Here is a 27,212-nt window from a genome sequence, read left to right as displayed (position 1 = left end):
TTAAGCTCACGAAACCATTGCTGAAGAACTGTATTTAATGTTTCCATTCATAGCTTGTCATGTTCTTATGCCATGCGGGACAGAATTCACGCGTTTTTTTGCTTCATGGCGACTGTTCATTCTGGATGATTGTTCAGTACATTGTCAATTTATACTATGACAAATCGTCCTTTATTATTCTTTGTCGCTGCAATTCATTGATAAGGAAGGAATGTTTTGTATTCATAGCTTGTCATGCAGCTATTCTTGACTTGCAACCGTTCTCTTGAGATTTACAGAACAATGTTGCTCGGCCACGTCTGCTGGTGCCAGCAATAACACAGATAAAATATTCTTTTGTATCACACCACCAACATGGCTGAACTGCTGCTAGTCAAGAATATATACGGCCTGCAGGACAGAAATCAGGCGTTTTTCTTCTTCACTGGAGTATATTGTCCATTGTGCATCATTGAAGAGACGGTTTCTAACAATGCGATAAGAGAAGATAATGTTAATTCAAAATTAATGACAGAAATTATAAGAGCAAAAACATACATACTTTTAGTATTTTATTCTATATTCAGTTTTAAAGCAATTCAAGAAATAGAATTTCAACCGATCGCTCACCTCAAGAGAATATAGTCAACAAAAGCTGGCGTGATCAACGTGTAGCGTGAACAATGATAACTTTCTTTAGTTTAACAAGTCCACCATTATTGTGAATAATTGACCAGCAACATTTCGTTCGTCCTTTCTCAACCTTATTTCGTGACCGCGCGCATTTACTTTCCAACAAAATCTAAAACAAAGCATAGAGCAAATATGAATTACCAAAGCAAAAACTTTATGAAAGATACGTTAGATCTCACATTTAGGATGAACAAAGATCACAGTATCTTTCACATTACTCACTTCAATCAAAGAATGAGTACTGTATAAAAACGAGTATCAAAAAGCACTTTTACCTGAACATAGTTTCAAAGAACTCGACGAACTATTCAAAAGATGTAGGGTCTCAACTTTTGCCAACTAATCTTCGTGTAGCGTGCTGATGAACAAAATCAACTAACACGTTCATAATACGAGTTAACCTTTAAGTATGCCATAAGTTGCATGAACGTGTCGTGTTCTGATTGGTCAGCTCCTATGGGTGTGCCCTCAATTGCACGTGGTGATGGTAGTAAAGGCAGTACCCATGTACAAGGTGTCTCAAAAAAATGGAACCCGTACAAATGATTATGTATGTATTAAAATGAAATCTGCATAAGATGATTAATCAACAATAGCTATTTGTTCCGTCTGGTTAGATTTAGTCATACGCTTGTCCATGTTCTTTGCAATTTATGGAAAATATGATTACCTTTTTGTGGTTGTTAGAACTCAGTTAATGTTGCTTTGCCTTAACAAAGGTTTTGCATTATAAATTTGAGATAAAAGTCAGTGTTTGACGGTACTTTTAGTTTTAAGTTTAAGCTAGTTTTGTTTTAACTATAATATTACACAAACCCTAATAAATCCCAGTGGCGCAGAACTGTCAAGTTCAACAATTCCTAGCTACGTTATTGTACATAATAACTTTAGCGAATACATAATTATTTTATGAGGGTTCCGTTTGTTTGAGAGATCCTGTAGAAATTGACTTGTTCATTTGCATCGTAATTCTTTGTGTTCATTAACCATGCTTGATTTTGGCTAATTAATAGTGAACATGTACAAAGAGTATTCAATCATGATTTCAATGGGTACTGTCTGTTTTGTACAAAGAAAATTTTAAACAAGCTACAAGCACATTTAACAAACAATTGCTAAAATATGTCTGCAATCTAGCTAATGAAATGGCCAATGAATTATTCTTTGGTAAAATAAGAACCTCTTCGAAGTTTATTAATTTTTTATTTCGTCTTTTGTGAAATAAAGACACTTTCGAATGTCATTCATGTCGTCTTTTGTTAAAAAGTACTTTTACTTCCACTTTGATATCTAATTTTTGTCTTTCTTTGTATATAGCTTTATGTCTACCTTTATGTCTACTTTTCTGTATACCTTTATCTCTACTTTTATGTCTACTTACATGTTGACGTGAAAATGTTTGAAAATGTATAACTATAGTCTTTGGCAAGAAAATGGCTGAAACTGCGTGAACTATAGTCTTCTGTGTGCGAATGATTTGCGGATATTTCGCTTTGATCGTGTATTATAGCTATGATAGTTACTGTTAAAACAGCAGTGAAAAGTGTGCATAAAAAGGTTATTAACTACCTTAAACATGAAAATAGCACGATGCTCGGCTCTCCGCCTTTCTAGAGGTTTCCAATGGAGCCTTGAAAGTGCATCGCTCGCGGAAGCAGTAGGGGGAAGATCTAAAATGATTCGCGCAGCCTTATTGTGAAGGATCTGTCGCCTTATTGTGAAGGATCTGTCATAAGTGTAGTGTTGCCCCGGTCTCCCCATATTATATCGCCGTAGTCAAAAAGGGGCAGAACAAAAGAATTAAAAAAACTTATCCTAGCGCTTAGTGGGAGACACGACTTGATGCGCCGCAAAAGGCCTAGCTTCTTGTTTATCTTATTACGCATGTTATACTCCATTAATGCGACACATGTTTGGCTAGGTGCATGAAAGTTTCACGTGATCCGCGTTTAAGCAACTTAAATATTAGGTTCGCAAAGGTACCTAACTGGTGAATGCGCAATTCTCAATCAAACCGCAGTCTTTACGCAACAGATCTGCACCTGATGTATGTGTTGAATACTTTAGTATTTTCTCAGCATTGTTGTAAATAGAGGATTAAAGATCTTAAGAACGCCTTGGTTTCTGGTTAATTGGTAAAATTGGTACGTGCGTACGTAAGTGCAGCGCGATCAACTATTTTTATAAGCTAATGAATAACTACTAAAATTCTAACTACTTTATAACTGTGGCTGATAAACAACGCAAAAACGTCTTACCTACCGAAATGCAACTCTACAGTGATTTAACATTACATCGCCATGTTTACATATAGTTCAGTGGCACGTAGCCATGTTTACATATAGTTCAGTGGCACGTAGCCATGTTTACATATAGTTCAGTGGCACGTAGCGATGTTTACATATAGTTCAGTGGCACGTAGACATGTTTACATATAGTTCAGTGGCACGTAGTTACGTATGGACAGACGAATAACAAACATTTCATTTTTTTATTCAGACGTTTAGAACTACAAGCGTTGCGAGTAGTAACTGATACCGAATATAATGAAATATTATTTGAAAAAGATCTTGCAGATCTTACATCATAATAAATAATGAAATTTATGGACTGTATTTACATTAAAACTGGGAAAATTCTTATAGTTTAAATTATCAGTGTTAATGCACATAGTTTATAAAATATTTACTGAGAAATGATTATTGTTGTTTACAAGATACAATTTTCTGCTTTGATTTTTTCTTCTTTGAAAGTTGTTTTGACTCGATGTTTTCAGCAACAACCACATCTTCTATGAAAGTTTATTTTTAAAGGTAAAACTATTAGTATTCTTTAGACAAAACATAATATGAAGTGCTTATGCCATGAAATTTTATCACAATTATTTTGAATGTATTGGAAAGAGCATGTAAAATGACTTGATAACCTTCTTAGTAGAATTGAACTATTGTACTTTTTTCAAGAGATATTCCACTTTTTTCTTAATCAAATGACATTGTTATGACATCACAGAGTATGACATCACAGAGTATGATGATATGTTAAAGATCGTCAATTTTTTACATCCTTAAAACGCTTTACAAACAAATAGTTTAATGAACATTTGCGTACATAATTATTTGTAAAGATGCCAAAAATACAAATTTTAATGCTAACTGTTGACAAAAATTAGTTTTTCCTAATGCTAATTATTATGCAGTGTGATGTCATAATGACGTCATTTGCATTTTGAGGAAAAGTTACATATCTCCAAACACAAATAAAATTACACAATTCTTTTAAAGAAGTTATTAAGTCATTTTAAATTTCCTTTACAATTCAATCAAAAAACACTATTGCAAAATTTTGTGTCATAAACACTTTTTATCGGTCATTTTACAAAATGAATTGCTTCATTATTCACCGTTTAGGACGTTTCTTACTGAAAACATATTTTTTGGGCCTCACAAACGTCCTTCCGCCATAGGCCCTTCCAGGAGTAAATAACGTATGTATATATATACTACCTATATATAGAGGCTTTGACAACTATCTGCAGTTAATTTTCCATACCTTTTGAGCATGAAAGGGAACACTTGTTTGAATCACCTTCAATTTCCACTGAAGTTGCTTCACTTTCTGTACTATGTAAGTCTTGTAGATAAGGCATAACACTCATACTACGATATGGATCACCATTTTGTAAAGGTGGTATTCGTACACATTCACCAATAATGGAATGTTTTTTTTTAAACCAACTAAATGTGGGCGAAAAAACATGAGAAAAATTAGACTGATGTAGACTTTAGGCAAATTGATTATTTATGGACTAGATAGTAAGTGGGTTATAAGAAAAATTACTTCGCCATCCAAAATATCACAAACCTATTCAAAATATGTGAGCATGCAGCTTTAGTCTAAGACAATCGTATATCAAGTTTAAAACATAAAAATTATTAGTTCATTGAAAAAATGTCAACTTGAGTGTCAAAAAATGCCATTGAAAAAAAACACAAACACACTATGCACGAAATTATATAACACAGGATAGAAGACAAAATACGTAGGAATGAATGAAATACATACTTGTGTTGTCGAATTTCCTGTAACGAAAATCTTTCAAATAAATCACGTTTGAGCATTCCTAAGTAGAGAAGACAAGGATCAGTTACAGTTATGGCAAACAAATGTACTTTACAAAGTAGAGATAACATAAGTAGTTGTTACTGATGAGGCAATAAAAAACATACTTTAAAATATTGCTTTTAATTGTCGACTGAAACATACAGATGAAATAGTTATGAACTCATGTTATAAAAAACTGACCATCTTAAGAGTTTCCATACTTTATCCACGGCAAAAATGTACTTCCCAAAAGGTTAGTTTTAGGGGGAGAACCCCAGGAATGTGCTACATAATATTTTCAATCTATTAAAGTTCTTGAAAAGGTAAGTAATTTAGTAATTCCCTTCGTTCAACTGACACTGATTCTTCCATACTGTCCGTTCAGATAGCTCATTAAAACAGTCATGGCTGTCGTCTACTTATTACTAACCACATAGCAAACTTTCTAAACTGGAGTCAATGTCTTTCGGTATAGTGAACTCTCCTTTACCAATACATTCAAACAATTTATAAATGTTGTCAGCTTCAAATGGATAGAGACCAGTAGTAATGTTGTAACTAAACATAAATAGAGGATGGAGTTCATTATTCCATTAGTTTTGTGCAAAGTGCACGTCATATTCTTAGAAATCTCGTGATGCAGGATCAGTTGACACATGGAAAGGGGAACATAAAAATCTACACATGTATTTCAGAAGTTTATAGGACACAAATAATGAACTCACAGTGTTACACCAGATGCCCAAATATCCAATTTGTAGCCAGAAAATGATTCCAGTCCATTAGCGACTTCTGGTGGTTGGAAAGCGGGTGATCCTTGACTTGTTTTACACGTATCATCAGGAGAAAACATGTCTAACCTCTATTTAATAAAGAATTTCAAGTTAAAAGTTGTAAAAACAAATTTCCAAAGTTTACAGACAAGTTACGCACCTCAGCAACACCAAAGTCACTAATCTTTAATGTACCATCAGTTGTTAAAAGAAGATTGCTGGGTTTAATATCTGCGTTAGGTTAAGAAGTTGAACACGATGTAGCAATATTACATTGCAGCTCACTAAGTGATTTTGTGATATTTTTGTAGAAAGCCAGTCCTTAAAATTAGGTTTGATAAATGTATTGAGAATCGCTGTCTTTCTCATTTTGGATCATTTCATGTAAAAATGTCAGTTTATCATTTTAGCAAGTTTAGAAAATATTTTCTCAGTGGCGTACCTTGCCTTCAAACTTAGTCCTGCTATGTAAATTTTTTCTGTGTTTAGTTACAGTAAAAGCAGTAAATTTCTGAAGAAGTGAATAGTGATGTTTTTAAATTTGCAAAGCATGACCAAAACATGCAGGCCACGACTACATAACTGTACTTTGTAGGGATTTTGTAGCATGTTTACATGCAGAAATATCAAAAATTACTACTATTTTTCCTGCAATGTCATATTTTAAAATTTCATGAAAATCACTTGAGCATTACAAAAGTGAATTCTTCAAGCAAAAAATAAGTGTTGTAGCAAGTTCTTAGGTTTTAGTTTTGCAATACAAACGTTAGAACATTACCATAATTCATTTATTTAGAAATATATTGTTTCACAGTGAGTGAACACAAAAAAATTTACATAGCAGAACTAAATATGGAGGCTGGCTATGCCAGTGTTGGAAATAAAGTGGTTGAAAACAAACTAAATCAACTATTTATGATAATACAAATGTATAATTTCCATAAAAAGGATATCTTTATGAATAATACCTTGGCCATGAAGGTATTCTAAACCATCCACCAGTTGAACAAAGTACCTTAAACAGTCGAAGAAAAGTTTACTTCTACAAACACAGTTAAACTATTTTACATTATACATGACTGACTGCCCAACAAAAAAAAAGACAAGCACCTTTACGGCACAAGAAGCTAAATTACTTTAAATTTACATATTATTAGGCTGTCATTCATTTTTGTGTTCATCAAAAATCATTTATAATGTCATTAAAAATAATAAGTCAGTCAATCACAAATCAATCAGTTTGAATAAAATGACCTGATGCTCACAGCCTATGTTTGTATCATAAAACTAAAAATCTTCTTGGTCCAAATTCTCAACATAATCAATACTACTTCTTACAATGATTTCATTGACTAACACAACTTACCCATGCGCTTGCCAAATTGGAAATTTATGATTTTCAGTCTTGTCCAGCATTTCTTGTAATTCCCCAACACAATATTCAAGTATCATATATGTATGAAAAGTTAGGATTTATCAAAACAAAAATTAAATATTTTCCACTTGCCTTATTTAACTTGGAAAACAAATTCAAAATGGCAATATATCAAGCAAATATATAACTAGATGAAAAACTTGTACATTAAGCATAACTTATAAGAGAAACCCAACAGTAGCAGACACTAAAGTGCGTGGAAAGGTTACACCAAGTCCCCAACAATTTTTGTATAAATAAATATTTCACCCAATACCACAAACAGCCTGTATAATTGTCATATCAAATTATGATTATTTAATAAACTGAGCACATCCTTGCATATCTAATAAACCTTCTTTACACTTTAGTTGTTGGAAAGCTCATGCCTTAGGATGACCCCCCCCAATATTAATAGAGTCTACCACTAAGTTGGAACACACAATGCTTTTTTTCAGGAATGTAAAAAATAAATGCCAAGTAGAGTTACAAAAATTTTCTAAAGAGATATTTGCTGTATGTAGATAGGCTTAATAATATATATAAGGCATTAAATAAAAGGATATAATTTTTCTTTCTCTATGTTATAGATCACTTCAATAAGCTCAATGATATTCTTGTGTTTCAGTCTTCTCAATAGTCGCAGCTCCCTGGAAAAATAGACAAAAATCATGTTCAGTTGTATTATGTATATTACATTGTAGTATGATCAACTTCAGTCACTGAAAGAACCAAATTTAGTAGTTGGATGGAGTCGCCTTTAAGCACATATAACATGTAAAATCAATTTTAAAATAAGTTTATTAATTTAATAATATGTACTTGACATCATTCAAAATGATGCATAATGATGCCATTTAGCATTAAAAAATAGTTGTAAATTATTTACAAATCACGATACAAAAATTGTTTCGAACAAAATTTAGTTTTTGCTGAGCATTTAGAATTAAAAATTTGGTTGTGAAATCATTACACATATACATAGTATTTAAATAATTTTGTGTGCGACCAAAAGAGTAGCACCTTGGATTTCCAGACCCATTATAGAAAAGTAAGTTAAGTTTTCAGCCCTCTTGCTAGACAGTTGTATAACCTTTGTAAAACAACTAGTGTTGTGCAATATATAAAGAGAAATTCAAAGATTAAGACAATATGTATCATTGTATAAATGATTTTATATAATCATTTAAAGTTTGTCTACTTTAAGTAGATTAAAGTGATGAACATACATCACTCTAGTTTTGCAAAGCATGTACTAATTACCAACAATTTACAATGCTCATTCAATGACTTTAGCCACCAACCTTTGAACATTTTCTTCACCATTTGGTATACGCCTTAATCTCCTTTTCTTCATTATTTTGACAGCTCGTCTTTTTAACGTTTCCATATCTAAAATTTCTTTAACTCTACCGTATGATCCCTCTCCTAACATATCTCCCATTAAATACTTGCCAATAATTTTAGCTTTTCTGGTCTTAGGTTCATAAATGATTAAGTCCGAGTCAATTCTTTTGATAAACATTGATGGCTCGTCGTCTGATAGCCATGAATAACCTGCATCGAATGGCCCATCAACCGAGTCTGCCTCACAGAAATCAGTTTCACCAAGGTAGAAATTTGTGCTCTCTTTGCCGATCATACTCTCCACCATTTCAACCAAATATTTGAAAGAATACTTCAATTCAAACATTTTTCACGACACTCGTAAATCTGAAGTGATGAAGCCATTGGTCTGCCATTCAATTGACAAAAACCAATTCTTTATCGTGCTTCCACTTCATCAATGTAATGTAGTTTTCTCGTCGAAGATTATGAGCGAGTAAGAAACAAAAATTGCTGAAATCTATTGCACAAATTATGAATAATAAATTATTGCCTGTGTAGTTTTAAGTAATTAAAATATATCTAATTATATTATTAGATAATGGCCATTTTAGCACTCATTCAATATCAGAGAGGTCCAGCAACATGCTAGTAGTATAGTTCTGGGCTCAAGAGTATCACTAAGAAATGAATTCAACAATTTAAAGTACCAATTGAAATATATGATTTTAAATGTAATAAAAATTAGCAACATCATGCAACATCTGTGTTGTTCCTTTCACAATGTCCTATTGAAATTACTCAAGTAGACTGATAATTTACATAAGACAAAAGTTTCTGTTTCTTTATATTTCTTTCACTTGAAAAATCTTTACAACTACCGATAAAAATCTTTTATGTACAAAAGACAGTAACTCTAAATGATAATTTTTAAATTTATAAATCTTTTTTCAACTGTATTTCATCATATAAATAATAAATAGTTGGTCTTTTCAAATTCAAATTCACAGTCGTAACATAGTATAAAACAAATTCCGAAGAAACAAGACATCTTGAGAATGCAAAATATGCATCAAAACAAGACGAGAAGTGAACTGTAAATTTTCGACTTTATTTCAAAGTCATCCTCAGATAGAAGTCTGCGGATGACTTTGTCCATTCTGTCTGAGGATGACTTTGAAATAAAGTCGAAAATTTACAGTTCACTTCTCGTCTTGTTTTGATGCATATTTTGCAATCTCAAGATGTCTTGCTTCTTTGGAATTTGTTTTATACTATATTTCTTTAAATTGTCGGCTGGTCATGGTTTTCACTCGTAACAGGTTTATCATTATATAAAAGTAGTTTACCGGGTCACGTACAAGGCTACAACCACTGCCTACAACCTGCCAACTGCAAACCAAGAGCCCAACCACATGTCACGAGTCACGATTCACGAATAATGAGAGAAAAACTTAAGATTACTTACATGAAGTAATCGTCACTAATATTCAACATGGTTGAGAAGGGTGCAACATCTTTGGAGAACGTTGTTGATTACAAAATATTTGTTTTGTCCACTAACAATGGGCATGGAGTATCGGCTGATTTGGAAGAATTATTATTTGATATTTTATCGTATGCACAGACTCTCACAGATGATTACATATGGGAGAAAGACTGCTTCAGTTTGACATTGCAACACTTGAAAACTCCGAGTCCAAATGATTCCTTATATTTAGATCAAAATATTTATTTTGAAGGAAGCACAAACTTTGGTGATAACATTGATGATGAATGGTTCATAGTGTATCTTCTTTTCAATATAACAAAGCAATTTCCATTTGTGGTGTCATCTGTCACTGACAACGATGGAGAATTTCTACTTATAGAAGTTGCAGATTATCTTCCTAAATGGTTGGAGCCTGAGACTAGTGAAAACAGAATTTTTATCTATCAAGGAAACCTTCATATCATACCTTTCCCTAGTAATCCATCAGAAATCACCATTATACCAACTGGCAAACCTACTCTTCAAAAGGCTCTTGCTGTACTTAAAACTAACGACGAGAAAACTATTGCTTTTCCATGGATTCAAGATGTTTTACATAAGAAGATTATTGAGCAAAAACAGAAATCTAAAGAATGTTTTCATCATGTCTTATGTTTTATTCCTAAAGAAGTGAAGTACTTACTTGAAACAAATTGTTCTCTTATTTCTCTGGCAGTATCAGCTTTTGTTAATCAAGATATTTTTGATATTAAATCCAGTCATACAATGAAATTTGATTTTCAATCTTTGGTGCCTTACCGGGTCCGCTTTACGAAGAGTCTTTTTGCTCAACTGGTCCAACATGAGTTTACTGCAGGTTCTAATGTAAGCAATTTCTTACCTGGAGCATCAAGTCCTTGGTATAAAGGTCACCTCATTGGGTTAAAATTAACTTATGGTTTTTTGATTTTATGTAATCAGCAGCATGGGCTCCATACAGGAGTTTGTAATTCAAGCAATCAAACCAGCGAAAAATGGAAAAAATATCTTGACTCTTTGAAGAAACATGGTTACTTTCGAAATGAAATCGTTGGCTCACAATTATACAACCAATTGTTAAAAAACGCTAAAGAATATTTCTTTAGGATTACTGACTTTAATTCTTCACAATTTGACCCTAATGTTAGTAAAGTCAAACATTTATTGGAAACAATGCCAAGTTCTTATAAAGAGCAAAATTTGTTGAAGCCTGAAGAATTTCCATGTGATGATGATGAATCTTGGTTGGATATTTCACCAGAACAAATTGATTCTATTTTATTTCAGTATGGAAAAAATGAGCAAATTAATGAAAATATTGATTTACAAGAAGTTGTTTTTGGGATGAATTCATTTGTAGAGAAAATGTCAAGTTTTGAAGGAGCAGAGTTGCCAAATAATATTCTTGATAACGACATAGAGTTTGATCCTGAAGGTTTTGTGGATTGTATTAATGATTATTTCTTAGAGTCAAAACCAAATGATGATGACAGTTCTGACAATGAAATAATCATCAATGAAGAAATCGAGAAATATGCATCAGCAATGGATAAGGAACTTTCCAAAACAAATATTGGAAAGAGTTTTGTCATGGTTAAAGATGACATAAAACTAGACTTGAATAAAGACGAGCCATCACAATTGCCAAATATGGATAATGTAACAAAGCAAGTAGATATTGACTTAAATCTTGTTCAGAATTTTTTGGAATCTTATTCACTTCAGCAAGGATTGTCAGGTCCTGTGTCTAACATCCTTGGTTCCATGGGTTTAAGTTTACCAGAAAATGCCCCTCAGAAAGATTGATACTTAAGACTATTACATGACTAGACGTACAAATTCAACAATTACTCACATACATAGTGCTATTAAATGTTTAATTTTCTAAGCAGTATTTTTAACATGGTGCTCTTTATAATCACTATATAACTTACGCTTTGCATTTGTTTGTGGTCATAATTTTGGAATCCTTTACTACATATATAAAATTAATATTTAACATAAACCTATGTTGATAACCTTCAAGTGCCATAACTGCAAGTTTAAAGCTTAACACAATATTGTTTTGATAACTGGCTGGAAATCTACAAAATCCACTCCAAGCATTCTTTAAAGCAAAGATGTGTGTATGTATGTACAACCTGATTTCAAAAAAAATTCATTGTCACTGGCTTTGGTTAATACTTCAAAACTTCACTTGCCATAAACTGGTTGATACAACATTTTTATAAGGTGGAAAATTACATTTCAGTTAAGTTAATCTATCATAAATTGATCTGGATGGAAAAAATATCCTCGCAAAGCATGTGAAAGGTACATGGTATGTGGTAATTTTATATATTAGTCCTCCCACTCATCTTCGTCATCATCAAAGTCTGATCCACTTTCATCTTCGTCATCTAAAAAGTAAATGTATTCTCCAATCACAATAATGAATGAAACTGTTATTGCATTTAAATCTTTCACAGTCCATTTGGTAAAAGCAAGTGCACAAGTACAGCAGTGTCAGGTTTTTTATAAATGTGAATGTAATCAAACCAGAAGAATGAATGGCTTTTGATCTTTCTTGCAAAGCCCTTGCCAATGCACCAGCTATACCATCCAAGCCTGCATCAGAGTTTCTCTTTTGTGCTGGTTCATCGTGACTCACCTGCATAAAAAATTACTAATGTCATAGAAAATAATTATAAAATTGATAAAAATGCTAGGGCATCCATCACTAACAAATAATAAAAAAATTGAATTACCTATACACATTAAAAATCCATGATGTAAAAATACACATTTTGATTCCTTACCGCTTTTAGTTTAACACCACTTCTAATGTCACTTAACAAGTTAGTCCTGCCATCGCCACCACCACTTGATCCATTACGATCACCATTAGCTTCAACTTTCTTTAAATTTGTTCCACCTTGGATTTGTGAGAGCAAGTCCGTCCTTCTACCAACTGGTGGAGGAGGTGGAGGTACTCCACCAGAAGGTGCCATTGGAGGAGGTGGAGGAGGTACAGGAGCACCTCCTGCACCTATCATTGGTGGAGGTGGAGGGGCAGTCACATTGATAGATGGTCCTCGTGGGGGTCCTCTAAAAGGAGGTGGGGGAGGGCTATTTCTTGATGGAGGTGGTGGGGGTGGAGCACTACTCCTTGATGGAGGAGGGGGTGGGGCTGAAGAGACACGTGAAGGAGGGGGAGGGGGTGCACCTCTTGGATGACCCCTAAACGGGGGAGGAGGAGGTACATCTGTGATGAAAATTAGTTTTAATGAATGCATGTCTCAGTACCAAACATTTTTCAAGCATATACTGTTTTATATGTGGAAATTACAGTGAAAGATCACCAGTATGGCAATAAATAATTCTTTACAATGTTTGCTGTTTAAAATGTAATATTTTCCAACAAGAATAGCAACATTTATAATTGTTTTAATAAAATTATACTAAGAACTTCAATTTTATCACCAAGCTCTTTAAATATTATAATAAAAACTTCAAGTTAATTACCGAGCTCTTTGTAAAGAAGCTAGGAGACTAACTTGCCTGAAGCAGGTACATAGTATGTACATCCATATCTTACACATATTTAAAAAAATAAATAACATCTTAGGAATTAATTATAATATAATGATACTCATTACCTGCAGAAGGAGAACGAGGAGAAACATTTTGATGCTGAGCATTAAAGTTTTCAACACCACCATGTTTTTCAACAAAATCATAAATAAATTTTGCTGTTTCTTGATCTTGTAGTTCTGTGTCTGATACACCGGCTTTAGCAAAGATCATTTTCCAACTGTCATCAAGTTGGTTAATCTAGCAAAATTAAATTCATAATTTAGAAAATACATTTAGTATGACAAAAAAATGTTGTATTTTAAATAGCAATTACATATTTTACACCTTGCACTAATCATAAAAATATCTGAGAATGTCCACAGTAAAATAAAAGACAATAAATTTTCTTACATCAAATCCTTCCTGAGGATCCCATCCAACATGACCAACATGCCTAAATGAAAATTTTATAAATATTCAAACAATATTTTACAGATATGCATGGCTGGTATGCCATCCTTTGAAGATTGAAATTTGTTCACTAAAAAGTTATGAGACAAGGACAAAAGTCTTGACAGCTCTAATATGACATGTCTAGTTTTACATAAATGTTTCCAAACTGCTTTTTTCAAGCTAATTGCACGTTTGAACTTCTTATCCAATACAATAGAGCATGAATGCAGAATGTTGATTTTTCATATTGTTGTGCTATGAGCTGAAGGTTTATTTGTTCTATGTGATCATGCATCGTAAAAGTAGAATGTTAAAAATATCTCCCTATAATAAAAATTTTAAAACTAAAAGGTACCACAAACACGTAAGGTGAATAATCTGATTTAAAAAATAAAGCTTACTGAAAATTGCTTGGTAAACCAATGTCCTCCTTTGTGAGTTTCTTGCTTTTGCTTTTGTTTTTCTTATTCTTGTCTTTTTTGGTGTTTCTATTCTTGTCAAAGGATGGTGTTGTTGGAGAGACTGGCACCGATGATTGGTTGTTCTCTGAATATAGAAATATACTTACTTTAAATATATATACATCATTTTATGTAAATACCATAATAAATATTTACAAAAATATACTAATGTATTTATATATTTTTACCAATTGATAGTGAATTTCTTGAACCCATGTTTCTTGTGTCAATATCAGCACCAAGAGCTGGTGGTGGTGCTGGTTCACGACGAGTTTGATTTCTTCTCTCTATGTCAAGAACAATGTATTTCATTGAAGTTTTATTTGCTAGTTAATGAAAACATGCATTCATCAAAACTTTTTCTACATTAATATATAAATTGCTGCAATTAGTTTAGGCACATAGTGTTTTTACCAACCATTGCGTCTTTGTTCTTTATTTTTTAACTTTTTTTCAATTTCTTGTCGGAAACAGTTTGCATCATTTTGATTGCAAAAGTTTAGCCCAGCTTGACATTTCTGCAAAAATCATATTGAGTTCACAATGATTATAATTTCAACACGACTTTATAAAATTTTTTCAAATACTCAATTGACTATTTTTATTTATAGTCCATGAACAAATAGATAACTATATCTTATAAGTTTGTACATGATGATCGTCCAGGTTAATAAAGTCCTGAGAAGGACTGTTTTTGTTGTTGTTGACTGACGTTTCGACAACAACAAAAACAGTCCTTCTCAGGACTTTATTAACTTTATTAACCTGGACAATCTACATCTACAAACATGTAACGATACTCCCGGGTTCAAACCATTTACTTATATCTTATAACTTACATACTGTACTTACGTCTGCCACAAAAGTATGAAAATGTGGACGTGGAGTTAAGTACTTGAAATTATTGTAAAGTTCTTGTTCCCACACCAATTTACCTTCCTTAAATGTAAGAAACGGTTATTAATACTAAATGCATGAAATTTTATACTTGATACGAGCTGTAAGCAGTTGAAAATCGAACGACGTGGCATGTAAACTTGTAACATAATGAATGTTTTTCAATAAGTACGAAAAGCAGTTTATTTTTGTCCTTTTTACTCCTTCTTTTGTATCACTATTTCTGCTTGAATAAAACTTTGCCTCGAAGCCTACTTTTACCGCTACTTCCGTCTTTATTAAGGCAAAATTTTCAATACAAAGCAAGCGTACCCTAATATCAAAAATTCGAATAAAGTAAGATCTTTTTGGATTATCTTTTACAAAACAAGCAACACCACATTTTTTTTTGGTCCATTGGTCAGACGATGGCGATAAAGCAAGATAAAGCTGAACAACAGACGTCGCAAGGCTCTGAAAATATACAGAAATATTAGGAAGTTAATTAGAACAATGCATCAAGTTGCAACCATCGTTTCTTACCGTACAACGCCTTCCAAGCAAACCAAATACAGTGTTGTTTTCGAAATCATTCAAATCACTACAAGGTCGATTTTGAAGTTCGGGTCTTCTACCATGATTATTCGACATTTTTCATCAAATTTAAAACTTCTTGATTATGATTCTACAAAAGGCAGTATCTATATTTGTCCGACTTACCCCACCCCTCCTGCGACAAAAGAATTTATTTTGACAGGAAAACTTAGATGCGCATGCGTGCAATGGTGTTCATTTTGTCGGTAAGACTTAGATGCGCATGCGTTTGAATACGTAAATAAACAATGTATGTTTGAACTTTATTATAATGGCATTATTTTTTATTATTTGCTTTGTTTTACTTCGCTTTTCTCAAGTTTAACGGATTATTTTGCTTTCAAATTGGTGGATTTCGACGACGAACACAGTTTTTAATGATCGCCAATCTCCTTACTTGCTTTGCTAAAGATCACTATATTTCTGAGAAAGTTTGACAACTTTCTAATCGGTAGGTTTGAGAGCGCAGAGCTGTTAATATCAAATGACGAAGGATAACTTTTACTGAAAGAAATACATTGTGTCATCAAAATCTAAACTAATATCTAAAATTCATTGATGAAAATTGCAGTCAATACTTTTTAAACTACGTATGCATTCGAATCAGGAAAAATATTTATACAAATAAATACTCAAAGATACGGTCAGTTTGCACAATCTGATGTTTTAACTTCGTTACTCGCTATAGAGTCGATGTTTTGATTCGGTGTCATCAGTACACAGACATTGAGAATTGGTGATTTGTTTTATTTTGAAGTTTGTCTTAGATATTTGAATTGAGAATATGTTCTTTTCAGCTAATTTACGCCTGCTTAAAGACTGTAAAAGATCAGATGTAAAAAATTCTTTGAACATATTTCTCATAGCATTATAAATAAATATGTGTTATTATTATAAGCTATCGCATTTTTAGTAAATTTTTAATGGATAAGCTTCCTCGAAGCCATTATGAAAGACTTCAATCTGATGATGATGATGAAGATTTACCTCCACAAGTCCACATTACAGCTCCAGGAGGAGAAGGCATTGGAAGAAATAGTTCAAGTAAACATAATAAATGACATTTGAATATCGTCTACAAAATTTAAAATGTGAAAGTCTTATGGTGAGAACTATGAGCGATTTTATTTTTAGGTCGATGGAATCATATAGAAAACCTTGATGACTTTTTCATTAGAATATCCTTTTACTAAAGTGAAATCTTAAACTCATCATAAAATTCTGCTAAATTACATCAAAATGTAAACCAATCTTCCACATTTTCAGGATATGTTTATGGCATCTGATGTACCCAATGATCAAGAAAAACAAACACATTAAAAACTATTGTACTTTTTTATCATTTAGTTTGAAGAATTTTTACATCATTTTTTTGAGTTTGAAATCTTAACATTAAATATGTGTATGATTATCATCAACAAAATGGTTTTCTCTGCATATTAGTCAAAGAATGTTTTGAGTTGGCGTAAGTTGAGTATAGAAATCTATGAAAAATGCTTAATTGCAAAATTTGGGGTATTTGTTTGAGAAAGAGAAATAAGGAAGTAATAATAGCTATCTTTTTTTCAGACAATATGTCTTCATTGTTCTCTTCACTACATTCCTGATATTTTGTGTGGATTATAACAAACTCTTTAGAGATAAAGATCCAGTTATAATTGATTGCATTAATTTCAACAATGTTAAAAAGTAAGTTAACGTTTTTTTAAACACAAAGATTTAAAAAACTGATAATTTAAAGCAAATTAACCGTTTTTAAAGTTTTTGCTGCCATATTTTATTTTTGTTTTCAGCGCAAATGGAGTCATGATCCTATTCCTTCTTATTGCGTTTCTTTTTTGGACGATACGAGCCACCAAAGTATTCTTGTATTTTTTTAAATTACTGGAAATAAAGAACTTTTACAGAGATGCGTTAAATATCAGCGAGGTTTGTTTTCGAAAGACGTTTAAAATACATACATGTTGAACTGATGTTATCGCTTTTTCTGCTACGTTCACGAATTCTTCATCAATAGGACAAACTTGCTAGCATGCAGTGGAAAGATGTGCAAGAGAGACTTATTGTGATTCAAAATGAACATCAAATGTGTGTACATAAAGCGAATCTTACGGAACTCGACATATACCATCGTATCTTGCGATGGAAGAACTATTTGATAGCGATGCAAAATAAAGGAGTACTATCATGTACCTATACCTTCCCAATTATTGGAAAACGGGCATTCTTGACAGAAGGAATGAAGTACAATTTAAATTTGTTGCTCTTTTGGGGACCCGATTCTCCCTTTTTGGATTCATGGAAATTAAAACCTGAGTACAAATTGTCGTCGGAACGACTGCGTTTAGCCAAAAGGTCTGGGAAAGATGTTGCACTTAAATGTTTACTTGTGTAAAACATATAAAAAATAGAGTTATTGTGGCTTTATTGTATACGTATTAGTCACACTTTCTACAATTAAAAAAAGACATAAATATACGACAAACCTATTTTGTCTTATTTAGTGACGTTCTGGATTATTCTTTTTGTGATTGTAGTAGTAGCGTCTTTTTACATTTCAGACTTTCTAACCGTATGCTATGGCTTGGTATTGTTAATTTCATTTTACTTCCTTTCATCTTTGTCTGGCAAGTTTTGTACTTATTCTTCAGTTACGCAGAGGTATGCTGACGTCATTATGTATCTTCAATGTCACAGTTTTAAACTTCCACTTGCAGCTCAATTTGAAATAAAACTTTCATTAATCATGTTCATTTTGTAATTTAGATGATAAAAGATCACCTGGAACATTTGGAGCTCGACATTGGTAAATTTGGGGAACTAGATTATTTTGTTTATGACTATATCGTAGCAACGTTTTTAATTACTTTTAGGTCTCACTATGGTCGACTGTATTTAAGACATTTCAATGAATTAGACCATGAATTTCAAATAAGGTACTGGTATACAGAAACTAGTCAATCGATGTAACAATTAATCACTGTTTCACCAAATTTTTTTTCAGGCTCAATAAAGCATACGATCCTGCAGTTCAATATACGAATATTTTTACTTCACCTTTTTTGGCAATTGTCGCAAAGTAATGAAATTATTTTTCATGATGGGAAATTCATAAATTCAGATAACTTAGTTTTGAAGTGTGAAATGATGTAAATAGAAAAATTTCAGGTCTTATCAATTTTCTCACTATATAAAAATATAGTTATATTATAACTTATCGCCATCTGTTGGTATATAATTTACTACAATTAAATATTCCTTTTATTTAGAAATATTGCGTTTGTCGCTGGGTCGTTTTTTGCCGTGCTAACTGTGCTGTCAATTTATGATACAGATGTGTTCAGAGCAGAACATGTGTTAACTGTAATTGCAAGTTTAGGTACAACACGCAATCAAACAATGTAATACAAGTTGTTACAAGTTCTAACAGAACTATCTTCGTGGTTTTAGGTCTGATTATAAAAATCTGTTACGCATTTATCCCGGATGAGGTATGACTGTACAGAAATCATCTACTTTTAAACAGAAAATTTCTTTTGTTTTGTGTGTTTGACATTTTTTTCCCTCCAAGAACTTGATATGGTGTCCGGAACAACGTTTGAAACAAGTTTTGCTGCATATTCATTACATTCCTGACGAATGGAAGACAAAAGCTCATACTAACGATGTAAGCGTTGCCTTTAACAACTAAAGTCTGAGCATTTTATTTAAATGGTTTTATGTTATTTTTGTTTTAGGTTTTTCAAGAGTTCCAGCAATTGTTTGAATACAAAGCTGTACGTCTCAATAATTCTGAAATATCTTTAGTGCAGGGAAAATCATGGTTGACACAGATATTTCGCATATGAAAAGACTGACTTATTTTAAAGTTTTATAACGTAATAAACAAGTAATTTACACCTTGTAGGTATTTGTATTTCAAGAACTTGTGAGCGCGTTGGTGACACCATTCCTTCTGTGCTTCAGTATAAGATATAAAGCGCTGGATATTGTCGATTTCTTCCGTAATTTTACGGTCGAGGTCGTTGGTGTTGGAGACGTCTGTTCTTTTGCGCAAATGAACGTAAGAAAACATGGAAATCCTGAGGTGAAGAATTTTGGAAATTTTACTGTTTGTGAAAGTTTTTAGAAATTTTCAGTTGGCAATGTCAAAGTAGTTTCAACATCTCACAACTAAATCGGTTATCGTTTGTTTACTTGAGAAAAATCTTTGAGTGCATAGTGGGTCGAGTACGAGATTAAAGAACTAGTAAACAAACCAAGTGACAAAAACAGAAATCGCTGTGGAAAAGCTTAATACACAGCCATCAATTAATTTTGTTAGAATGTTAGATGTAATGATGAATATTTTTTGTCACCTTAGTGGATATCTTATGGCTTAACAACTGCCACTCAATACGAACAAGCAGAAAACGGGAAAACAGAGTTGTCTTTGCTACAGTTCTCGGTGAGGAAGAACTTCATTATATATTTTCTGCTGAATATAGCTTATCTTTAATCTGAATTCAACAGATCAAAAATCCTCACTGGAAACCACCTCCAACAGAAGCTCAGTTTATGAGTACAATAAAAGAAAGTGGTAAGTAATAGATGAAATGATTATCATCACATCCTGCTGTAAAATTAAAACTTCACTTGTTTCAAAGTCAGTCTAGAGTTTATAAGATTTGTTAGGAAATAATTTCACCTCTGAAATCACCCAACAATCCCAACTAAACAGTAGATCATAGTCTTTTTTTCGTTGTTGAAGCTGACAGAGATTCCTATCCAAGTTTACAAACTAGTTCAACTGGAGTCCAAAATAACGTCATGTTATCATCAAGATTACAAGTACGTCAATTATTGACTGCTAGTACTTGTGTTGTACTATCGTGTCATCCTGTACCACTATTGTACCGCTGGATCCCCCAGAATATTTCAAGCATTGCAGATATTTGTCATTCCTGGATGTCTTCAATAAAAAATTGAAGCTTTCTAAACACCAATGACCTCACAAACACATAAGAATCTTTTCTCGTTCAGTCCTTAGGCCTTCCGTCTCTAGAACCAGTCACTCAGATCCCAGAAATGTCTAGTAGTCTTAGCACTGTGCGCGAAACTGGCGTGGAAGAAAGACTAAGACTTGAAGAGGAAATGAATTCAAGTATCTTCTACATGCATCAAGTAACTCTATTCATAAATAAGACAATAAGCGAAAGGATTGTTAGAACATTCTGTTATCATTTTATTAGCTGCGTGAACGAAACGAAAGCACTGAAAATTCACAACAACTTCAAGTATTTCACGATTCTTCAACTCAGAAAAATCCAACTTCATCACGTGATGTTTAACCAACCCCTATCGATCATCGAGATCCATCAAGGTACCACGTTGTAACTATGTATGACATTGATGTTTTACAGCACTCCCACATACACTTTACTTGGCTTGTGTGTGTTATCGACCAAAAAACTTTTCTATATTTCACTTCAGAACCTCTCAAGATAACCACGAATCACGTTGGAAACTCTGAGTTTGATTTTTGGATTTCAAATCTTTCTTCAAAAAAGATTGTACACATATAACATTGTAACAACAAAATATGTGGAGGAGAAGACGGTGGTGACAATGTAAATTTTTAAAGTATTTAATTGGAAAGATAAACGAAGCACTATATTATTTACTTTTCTAAACAAAAAAAGCACAAAATATCGCGTTATTACTGTTCTGCATTGGAATATCAAGACAGACAACGTACATCTAAATTTAGAGGTCACTTGTTTGCGTAAATTCTGTTAGTTTATTAACACACAGAACTAGAGAAAAATAATGCATCACCGCTTTCAATTTCGGTTGGTGTGGTTTAAGTCAAACAAAGAGAAGAACACAGTACCTACGTTGAGTTGACTTTAGTGTCGACTGCAGATAAAAATTCTTGAATGAAATCAATGTAAACTTGTCTGTGCTGTGAAGAAGCAGGGACGAAATGACCTAAAAAAAACATTTCACTATCACCACGACAGCATATACAAACACCACTACAGCAAACCAACACCACTGCAGTACATACAAACACCACTACAGCATATACAAACACCACTCCAGCACACCAACACCACTCCAGTACACCAACGCCATTCGAGCACATACTAACACTACTCCAGCACATACCAACATTACTCAAGCACATACCAACACTACTCAAGCACATTCAAACACTACTCAAGCACATACCAACACTACTCAAGCACATACCAACATTACTTCAGCACATACCAACACCACTACAGCACATACCAACACCACTACAGCACATACCAACACCACTACAGCACATACCAACACCACTACAGCACATACCAACACCACTACAGCACATACCAACACTACTTAAGCACATACCAACATTACTCCAGCACATACCAACACCACTACAGCACATACCAACACCACTACAGCACATACCAACACCACTACAGCACATACCAACACCACTACAGCACATACCAACACCACTACAGCACATACCAACACCACTACACCAACACTATCAGCACATACCACATTATCGGCACATACCACCACTACAGCACATACCAACATCAGGCACATACCAACACCTACAGCACATACCAACACTACTCCAGCACATACCAACACTACTCAAGCACACACCAACACTACTCCAGCACATACCAACACCATCGGTACGCCAGCACTATCCAGCACATACCAACATATCCAGCGCATACCACACTATCAGCACATACCAACATTACGGCACATACCAACACTATCGGCACATACCAACACTATCAAGCACATACCAACACTATCCAGCACATACCAACATATCAGGCACATACCAACACTACTCCAGCACATACTAACACTATCGGCACATACCAACATTACTCCAGCACATACCAACACTATCAAGCACATACCAACACTATCAAGCACATACCAACACTACTCAAGCACATACCAACACTATCAAGCACATACCAACATACTCACATCCAGCACTATCAAGCACATACCACTACTCAAGCACATACCAACCACTACTCAAGCACATACCAACACTACTCAAGCACATACCAACACTACTCAAGCACATACCAACTACTCATACTCCATACCAACATTACTCCAGCACATACCAACACTACTCAAGCACATACCAACACTACTCAAGCACATACCAACACTACTCAAGCACATACCAACACTACTCAAGCACATACCAACACTTAAGCACATACCAACACTCAGCACATACCAACACTACTCAGCACATACCAACACTACTCAAGCACATACCAACACTACTCAAGCACATACTAACACTACTCCAGCACATACTAACACTACTCAAGCACACCAACACTACTCACACTAAACACCGATTCACATAATCCTCATCTACGTATGTCGTAATGTGCTCGAGTTCACGATGCAATCTTACGACTTAAAAAAAAAAACAATAAAAAATATTCAGCATGAATTTTGCATACTGCAATCCATGCAATATTATGGTTTATTTCTCATCATGTCTAACGAACCTCCAGGGTGACAATAGCAAACAGGATTTTCAAAATACTTCGCCAATTTTTCACTGTTTTCTAAAAAGCCATGAATTTTCTCTTAGATATAAGTTCTAGTAAGTTTGACCAACTAGAAACAGACCAAATCAAAATCTTAAATATTTAAGGTTCATGATCTTCATCCGTCATCGCATACATCAAGCATACGTACGTTAAAAAACCCCACGACCTCCGAGGCTAATACACGTTTTGGAAAGTTTAACAAAACATTTTATGGGAACATGCAAAATTCAATAGATTACAATTTCAAAATAATAGTGGAAATATATGGATGTGAATTGTTTCAAAACTCCCATTGCGAAGGTCGATTAATGATTTTTTAAATGAAGAATAAACTTTTACCTTTAGGAATTACTTGATCAGTTTCACCGTAAACATGCAGACTAGCACATTTGATAGGTTTTTCATAAAATATATCATGCTGTGAAGATCGTGACTTAAAACCGGCGATCATGATGGCAAATTTGAACTTTATAATCGAGCCTAGTAAAAAACATAGTATATAGCAAATGAATTTAGTCAGTAATGAGGTTAAACATACTCATTTGTCCATCTCTGGACAAAAAGTTCAAAGTTATTAAATAGTTATAATGTAAATAGCAACTGGTTGTAGCAAAGTTAATGCTGGGCACATCGGAATTATGTACTGCATGTATGAATTGAAACACAGCTTGAAAGAAAAATGTGTTTGGACGATAATTAATAGCTAGTAGGCTATGATGAAACAAGTTTACGTAAGATATAAAAAATAGAAAGAGTCGTGTGACTAAACAAAAACTCATGTTTGCAGTGTGAAATCGCGTCTTTTAGATGGAAAGTGAGACTCTTTTTGGCGCAAAATGTAGAAAGCAAAATAAGTAAAGAAATAAAGAAGAAAAAAGAAGTTTAACAAAAAGACGTTCAAAGTGAAACATTAGGAGACGTATTTATACCAGCAAGACAACAGTGTTTTTCGTGATAAAAACGTGGTATTTTCTGTAATTATATACCTTCCTCGCTGTTCATCGCACATAACAATGAAGTTAATGATGCTCCCTGACTAAAAGAAAACACACCTAAATAAACAAAACGAACAAAGTATCATAAAACACTATGTGTTTAATTCAAAGAAATCAATGAAAGCACTCTACACTTATACGTACCATCAAACGGGCCCTAAAAAAAGAACAGATAATTAAAAAATATGGCCAACGAAGTGATTAAAAAGCAATTTTCCGCAGGGAGCAGAACTGTTTAACTTTATGAGTCCATATTAAATTTGCTTGTTCAAAAAGATTCCAATACGTAGTGTGATAAACGCAACATATTTTTTATGCGAACGTTAATAGGAATCTTTCACATGAGGATTATATGACGAAAAAGAAACAAGTGAGCATCACATTTTTGACAAAGTAATAATTACAATGATATTTCATGTATTTATGTACGATGCACATATATAAACATTTCATAAAGTGTCGTACATATGTACACATATACATGTTAGATGTTAATATCAACATGTATAAGTGCTATGAAGAAATTAATATGGGGAGAGTGTGTAAAAAATGAGTGTATGATCATTTGTAAATTGTCTTATTATACTCTTTCTTTGTTAGTTTAATGTATATAAATAAAATGAAACAATTATAAACATTTATATATCTATATATTGGCCACAATAGCACTTTATCACTAGCTATAGTTACCCCATGTATTGAATTTTAGTCACAATTAATCCACCTGCTTGAGGAATACATCTTTTATAAAAGTAATTGTTCCTTCATATCCCTTGCAATAATGAGATTTAGTGAGCGCATCGTAAGTGTTTTCTTCTGTTGAAAACCACCAACCAAATTGTTCTACAACAAAGTTATTTACAAGACATCAGTTAGTTATGGGAAATGTCTTTTAAAAATCAAGCAGTAAAGGAATTGTGGTAGATTCTGATAGAAATGGCTTTTAATTTTATAATTTATTCAACAACAAAGTACAAAAGATTAAATATGCTGTAAACATGTACATTCATTCATTCCTGCTGGCCGTTTAAAAAAGTTTGGAAACCATTCAGTTTTATTCAGTTTTATAATTTACCTTCAACGTCACTCTCAATGCTTGGTATTCTGTTAGGAGCAGTGACATAAACTAAAACAAAATTATGTATTTAAAAACAAATTGCTAAATGCGTAAAAATTATAAGAATCGAGTCAGTCACTCAGTTATTGTTTTGATGCAAGCAAGTGATTGCTTATAAAGTGTGTCATATCAATACAAATGCTCCTGTCTCATTGTTTTTGCACAAGTGATGTTTCTAATTTGAAAAAACAGCATTTCCTCTCATATTTTTCATTAATAACATACATTCAGAAACATAAAGAAGGCTAGCAAAGCCAAAACTAGAACACTTATTTATAATATATATGAATATTCAATAAAAATATATCCACCAAAAAACATGTTAATTTTATTGTAATCAGAGCGAAAAATTTTCACGTTCAAATTAATGCTTACCAAATTCTACTGGTATTTTCTTTAATCCTTTCCGAAATGATCCAGTTTTCTCTTTAAAAATCTTTCCACTTTGCCTAAAATAAGAAAATGTAAATTCAAACCATTGATTTCAAACACTTTCACAATAATGTACACGTATTTTATACCTATAACCATGGATACAAAGAATCTAAAAAATAAGAATTAGATTGGTAAGTTTTAGTTGCTTTTAAAAGCATGCATTTCATCAAAAACTCTGACGATGAGGGCAGCGTAGTATAGCATACTAGCTACAGTAACACAGCAACAAGCATAAAAAATCTAATTTATTATTGTTATTAAATACTTATGTAAATCAATATGAAATAAATTCTGCTGAGACTGTAAGGTACCTTCAAAACTCTTTGACTTCTTTCTGCCATGATATGTTGGGAAAATATATTCATGTTATGCCCCTCCTGATTAAAATGAAAGCATATTTGTTGACGGGGGAGAATCAACATTTACAATTGATGTGCAATCTAAAATGGCGAAAAAGAAGATCGAACTTGTTGTATTTGATCTTGCTGGAACAACTGTTGATGACGCAGTAAATGGATTACCTTTGGTCACGTTAGCTATGACAGAAGCTTTTTCAGTTAATGGAATAAAAATCACTCCGGAGCAAGTGAATAAAGTTAGAGGTATGGATAAAAAAGAAGCGCTGAATCATTTATTGAATGAATCTTTGAAATTTGATGAAAATTCCCACGTTGCGATGGATTCGAAAAACAGGTCATCGCTAGAAGATAAATTGTTCGGTGATTTCAAGTCAGCGCTTAATTGTCATTTGATGAATATAAATAAAGAAATTGAAGGGTCCAGTGACACGTTTAACTGGTTGATTGAGCAAGGTGTGAAGATTGCAGTTGGCAGTGGTTTTCCTCATAATGTTGTTTTGAGTTTAGTTAGTAAATTGGGCTGGAATGAATTAATAAATTATGTATCAAGTGCAGAGCAAGAAGGTCATGGTCGACCACATCCGTCATTAATACTGTCTGCCATGAAACACTGTGCAGTATGCGATGCGAAATCTGTTATAAAAGTTGGTGATACATTAATGGATATAGAAGAAGGAAAAAATGCTGGTTGTTGGACAGTTGCTGTTCTTACAGGAACTCAAACTGAATCTACACTTAGGAAAGGAAAGCCTGATTTTATTATACCAAGCGTTGCAAAATTATCAAATATAATAAAAAATCTTTGATACCATTGAATTTGATGCAATGAATTTTTATCAACAAATGAGCTTGAGATAAGTGTATTTCTAATAAAAGACTTTTGTGGCTGTCTTAAGTGCAAGCACAAGTTTTGTGGAGAAAATATAATTAATTTCAATATTAATGCAAAATCACAAAATATTAACAAAATTTTAAG

The 27,212-nt window shown here is 33.1% G+C and overlaps 7 protein-coding genes and 2 long non-coding RNA genes across 9 annotated transcripts; 5 read left to right on the top strand and 4 right to left on the bottom strand.

Annotated features, from left to right (window-relative positions):
• Positions 1 to 403: 403 nt before the first annotated feature.
• LOC124444115 lies at positions 404 to 1,043 on the bottom strand. The gene is made up of 3 exons (XR_006947839.1): positions 948 to 1,043; positions 610 to 781; positions 404 to 466 (listed from the first exon to the last, which is right to left on the bottom strand). It is a non-coding gene; the product is annotated as an uncharacterized LOC124444115 (long non-coding RNA).
• Positions 1,044 to 2,968: 1,925 nt separating this feature from the next.
• On the top strand, positions 2,969 to 6,166 carry LOC124441566. Its single transcript, XR_006946994.1, has 3 exons — positions 2,969 to 3,124; positions 4,149 to 4,150; positions 6,156 to 6,166. It is a non-coding gene; the product is annotated as an uncharacterized LOC124441566 (long non-coding RNA).
• Positions 3,145 to 8,779, bottom strand: LOC124441555 (serine/threonine-protein kinase STK11-like). The gene is made up of 10 exons (XM_046992035.1): positions 8,268 to 8,779; positions 7,530 to 7,613; positions 6,916 to 7,005; positions 6,503 to 6,564; positions 5,710 to 5,780; positions 5,502 to 5,638; positions 5,207 to 5,334; positions 4,738 to 4,795; positions 4,225 to 4,409; positions 3,145 to 3,463 (listed from the first exon to the last, which is right to left on the bottom strand). Exons 1-10 carry the CDS (start codon positions 8,654 to 8,656, stop codon positions 3,372 to 3,374), a joined length of 1,296 nt encoding a protein of 431 aa, XP_046847991.1. The 5' UTR covers positions 8,657 to 8,779; the 3' UTR covers positions 3,145 to 3,371.
• A 1,005-nt stretch (positions 8,780 to 9,784) lies between these two features.
• On the top strand, positions 9,785 to 11,728 carry LOC124447515 (protein ecdysoneless homolog). The gene has a single exon (XM_046998508.1). The coding sequence runs from the start codon at positions 9,785 to 9,787 to the stop codon at positions 11,603 to 11,605; it is 1,821 nt and encodes a 606-aa protein (XP_046854464.1). The 3' UTR covers positions 11,606 to 11,728.
• Positions 11,660 to 15,883, bottom strand: LOC124434823 (neural Wiskott-Aldrich syndrome protein-like). The gene is made up of 11 exons (XM_046984778.1): positions 15,688 to 15,883; positions 15,478 to 15,618; positions 15,121 to 15,207; positions 14,687 to 14,786; positions 14,457 to 14,555; positions 14,209 to 14,353; positions 13,766 to 13,808; positions 13,438 to 13,612; positions 12,598 to 13,043; positions 12,338 to 12,449; positions 11,660 to 12,198 (listed from the first exon to the last, which is right to left on the bottom strand). Exons 1-11 carry the CDS (start codon positions 15,793 to 15,795, stop codon positions 12,140 to 12,142), a joined length of 1,515 nt encoding a protein of 504 aa, XP_046840734.1. The 5' UTR covers positions 15,796 to 15,883; the 3' UTR covers positions 11,660 to 12,139.
• Positions 15,884 to 15,975: 92 nt separating this feature from the next.
• LOC124434918 (autophagy-related protein 9A-like) lies at positions 15,976 to 18,245 on the top strand. The gene is made up of 7 exons (XM_046984893.1): positions 15,976 to 16,189; positions 16,652 to 16,782; positions 16,873 to 16,916; positions 17,139 to 17,203; positions 17,308 to 17,427; positions 17,532 to 17,667; positions 17,756 to 18,245. The coding sequence occupies exons 2-7, from the start codon at positions 16,662 to 16,664 to the stop codon at positions 18,131 to 18,133; spliced, it is 864 nt and encodes a 287-aa protein (XP_046840849.1). The 5' UTR covers positions 15,976 to 16,189; positions 16,652 to 16,661; the 3' UTR covers positions 18,134 to 18,245.
• A 90-nt stretch (positions 18,246 to 18,335) lies between these two features.
• LOC124447432 (autophagy-related protein 9A-like) lies at positions 18,336 to 21,426 on the top strand (the record flags this gene model as incomplete). Its single annotated transcript, XM_046998396.1, has 15 exons — positions 18,336 to 18,399; positions 18,505 to 18,544; positions 18,612 to 18,674; positions 18,743 to 18,817; positions 19,008 to 19,117; positions 19,189 to 19,229; positions 19,310 to 19,405; positions 19,476 to 19,514; positions 19,646 to 19,825; positions 20,102 to 20,185; positions 20,251 to 20,317; positions 20,489 to 20,568; positions 20,761 to 20,901; positions 20,970 to 21,100; positions 21,211 to 21,426. Coding segments are annotated over 14 exons (1,179 nt in total), but the record flags the coding sequence as incomplete, so codon positions are not given.
• Positions 20,939 to 26,590, bottom strand: LOC124435107 (esterase OVCA2-like). The gene is made up of 11 exons (XM_046985084.1): positions 26,399 to 26,590; positions 26,189 to 26,254; positions 25,964 to 25,986; positions 25,818 to 25,891; positions 25,401 to 25,451; positions 25,050 to 25,168; positions 24,470 to 24,482; positions 24,317 to 24,382; positions 23,670 to 23,810; positions 23,286 to 23,345; positions 20,939 to 21,708 (listed from the first exon to the last, which is right to left on the bottom strand). The coding sequence occupies exons 2-11, from the start codon at positions 26,240 to 26,242 to the stop codon at positions 21,611 to 21,613; spliced, it is 699 nt and encodes a 232-aa protein (XP_046841040.1). The 5' UTR covers positions 26,243 to 26,254; positions 26,399 to 26,590; the 3' UTR covers positions 20,939 to 21,610.
• On the top strand, positions 26,214 to 27,052 carry LOC124435006 (phosphonoacetaldehyde hydrolase-like). Its single transcript, XM_046984986.1, has one exon. It carries the CDS (start codon positions 26,323 to 26,325, stop codon positions 27,040 to 27,042), a length of 720 nt encoding a protein of 239 aa, XP_046840942.1. The 5' UTR covers positions 26,214 to 26,322; the 3' UTR covers positions 27,043 to 27,052.
• The last annotated feature ends 160 nt before the right edge of the window (positions 27,053 to 27,212 follow it).

Source organism: Xenia sp. Carnegie-2017, unplaced genomic scaffold (genome assembly GCF_021976095.1).
Source record: "Xenia sp. Carnegie-2017 unplaced genomic scaffold, XeniaSp_v1 HiC_scaffold_1, whole genome shotgun sequence".
In the NCBI taxonomy this organism is placed as follows: domain Eukaryota; kingdom Metazoa; phylum Cnidaria; class Anthozoa; order Malacalcyonacea; family Xeniidae; genus Xenia; species Xenia sp. Carnegie-2017.
Note: the sequence above shows the minus strand (reverse complement) of the source record. Positions and strands in the feature narration are given on the sequence as shown.

Excerpts from the sequence above, each read along its gene's own strand:
- LOC124435107 (XM_046985084.1), bottom strand. The coding sequence starts at position 26,242 with ATGAATATATTTTCCCAACATATCATGGCAGAAAGAAGTCAAAGAGTT. Across the intron at positions 23,811-24,316 it reads TGCGATGAACAGCGAGGAAG|GCTCGATTATAAAGTTCAAA; the intron begins GTATATAATTAC and ends GTTTTTTACTAG. Across the intron at positions 23,346-23,669 it reads TGATCAAGTAATTCCTAAAG|AAAACAGTGAAAAATTGGCG; the intron begins GTAAAAGTTTAT and ends ATGGCTTTTTAG.
- LOC124434918 (XM_046984893.1), top strand. The coding sequence starts at position 16,662 with ATGGATAAGCTTCCTCGAAGCCATTATGAAAGACTTCAATCTGATGAT. Across the intron at positions 16,783-16,872 it reads CATTGGAAGAAATAGTTCAA|GTCGATGGAATCATATAGAA; the intron begins GTAAACATAATA and ends TTTTATTTTTAG. Across the intron at positions 16,917-17,138 it reads TTGATGACTTTTTCATTAGA|GTGTATGATTATCATCAACA; the intron begins ATATCCTTTTAC and ends AACATTAAATAT.
- LOC124434823 (XM_046984778.1), bottom strand. The coding sequence starts at position 15,795 with ATGTCGAATAATCATGGTAGAAGACCCGAACTTCAAAATCGACCTTGT. Across the intron at positions 14,556-14,686 it reads TAAAGAACAAAGACGCAATG|AGAGAAGAAATCAAACTCGT; the intron begins GTTGGTAAAAAC and ends TTCTTGACATAG. Across the intron at positions 12,199-12,337 it reads AAAAGCCATTCATTCTTCTG|ATGACGAAGATGAAAGTGGA; the intron begins GTTTGATTACAT and ends TTTACTTTTTAG.
- LOC124447515 (XM_046998508.1), top strand. The coding sequence starts at position 9,785 with ATGGTTGAGAAGGGTGCAACATCTTTGGAGAACGTTGTTGATTACAAA.
- LOC124435006 (XM_046984986.1), top strand. The coding sequence starts at position 26,323 with ATGGCGAAAAAGAAGATCGAACTTGTTGTATTTGATCTTGCTGGAACA.
- LOC124441555 (XM_046992035.1), bottom strand. The coding sequence starts at position 8,656 with ATGTTTGAATTGAAGTATTCTTTCAAATATTTGGTTGAAATGGTGGAG. Across the intron at positions 6,565-6,915 it reads CCAATTTGGCAAGCGCATGG|GTACTTTGTTCAACTGGTGG; the intron begins GTAAGTTGTGTT and ends CGACTGTTTAAG. Across the intron at positions 3,464-4,224 it reads TTCCCTTTCATGCTCAAAAG|AAGATGTGGTTGTTGCTGAA; the intron begins GTATGGAAAATT and ends AAACTTTCATAG.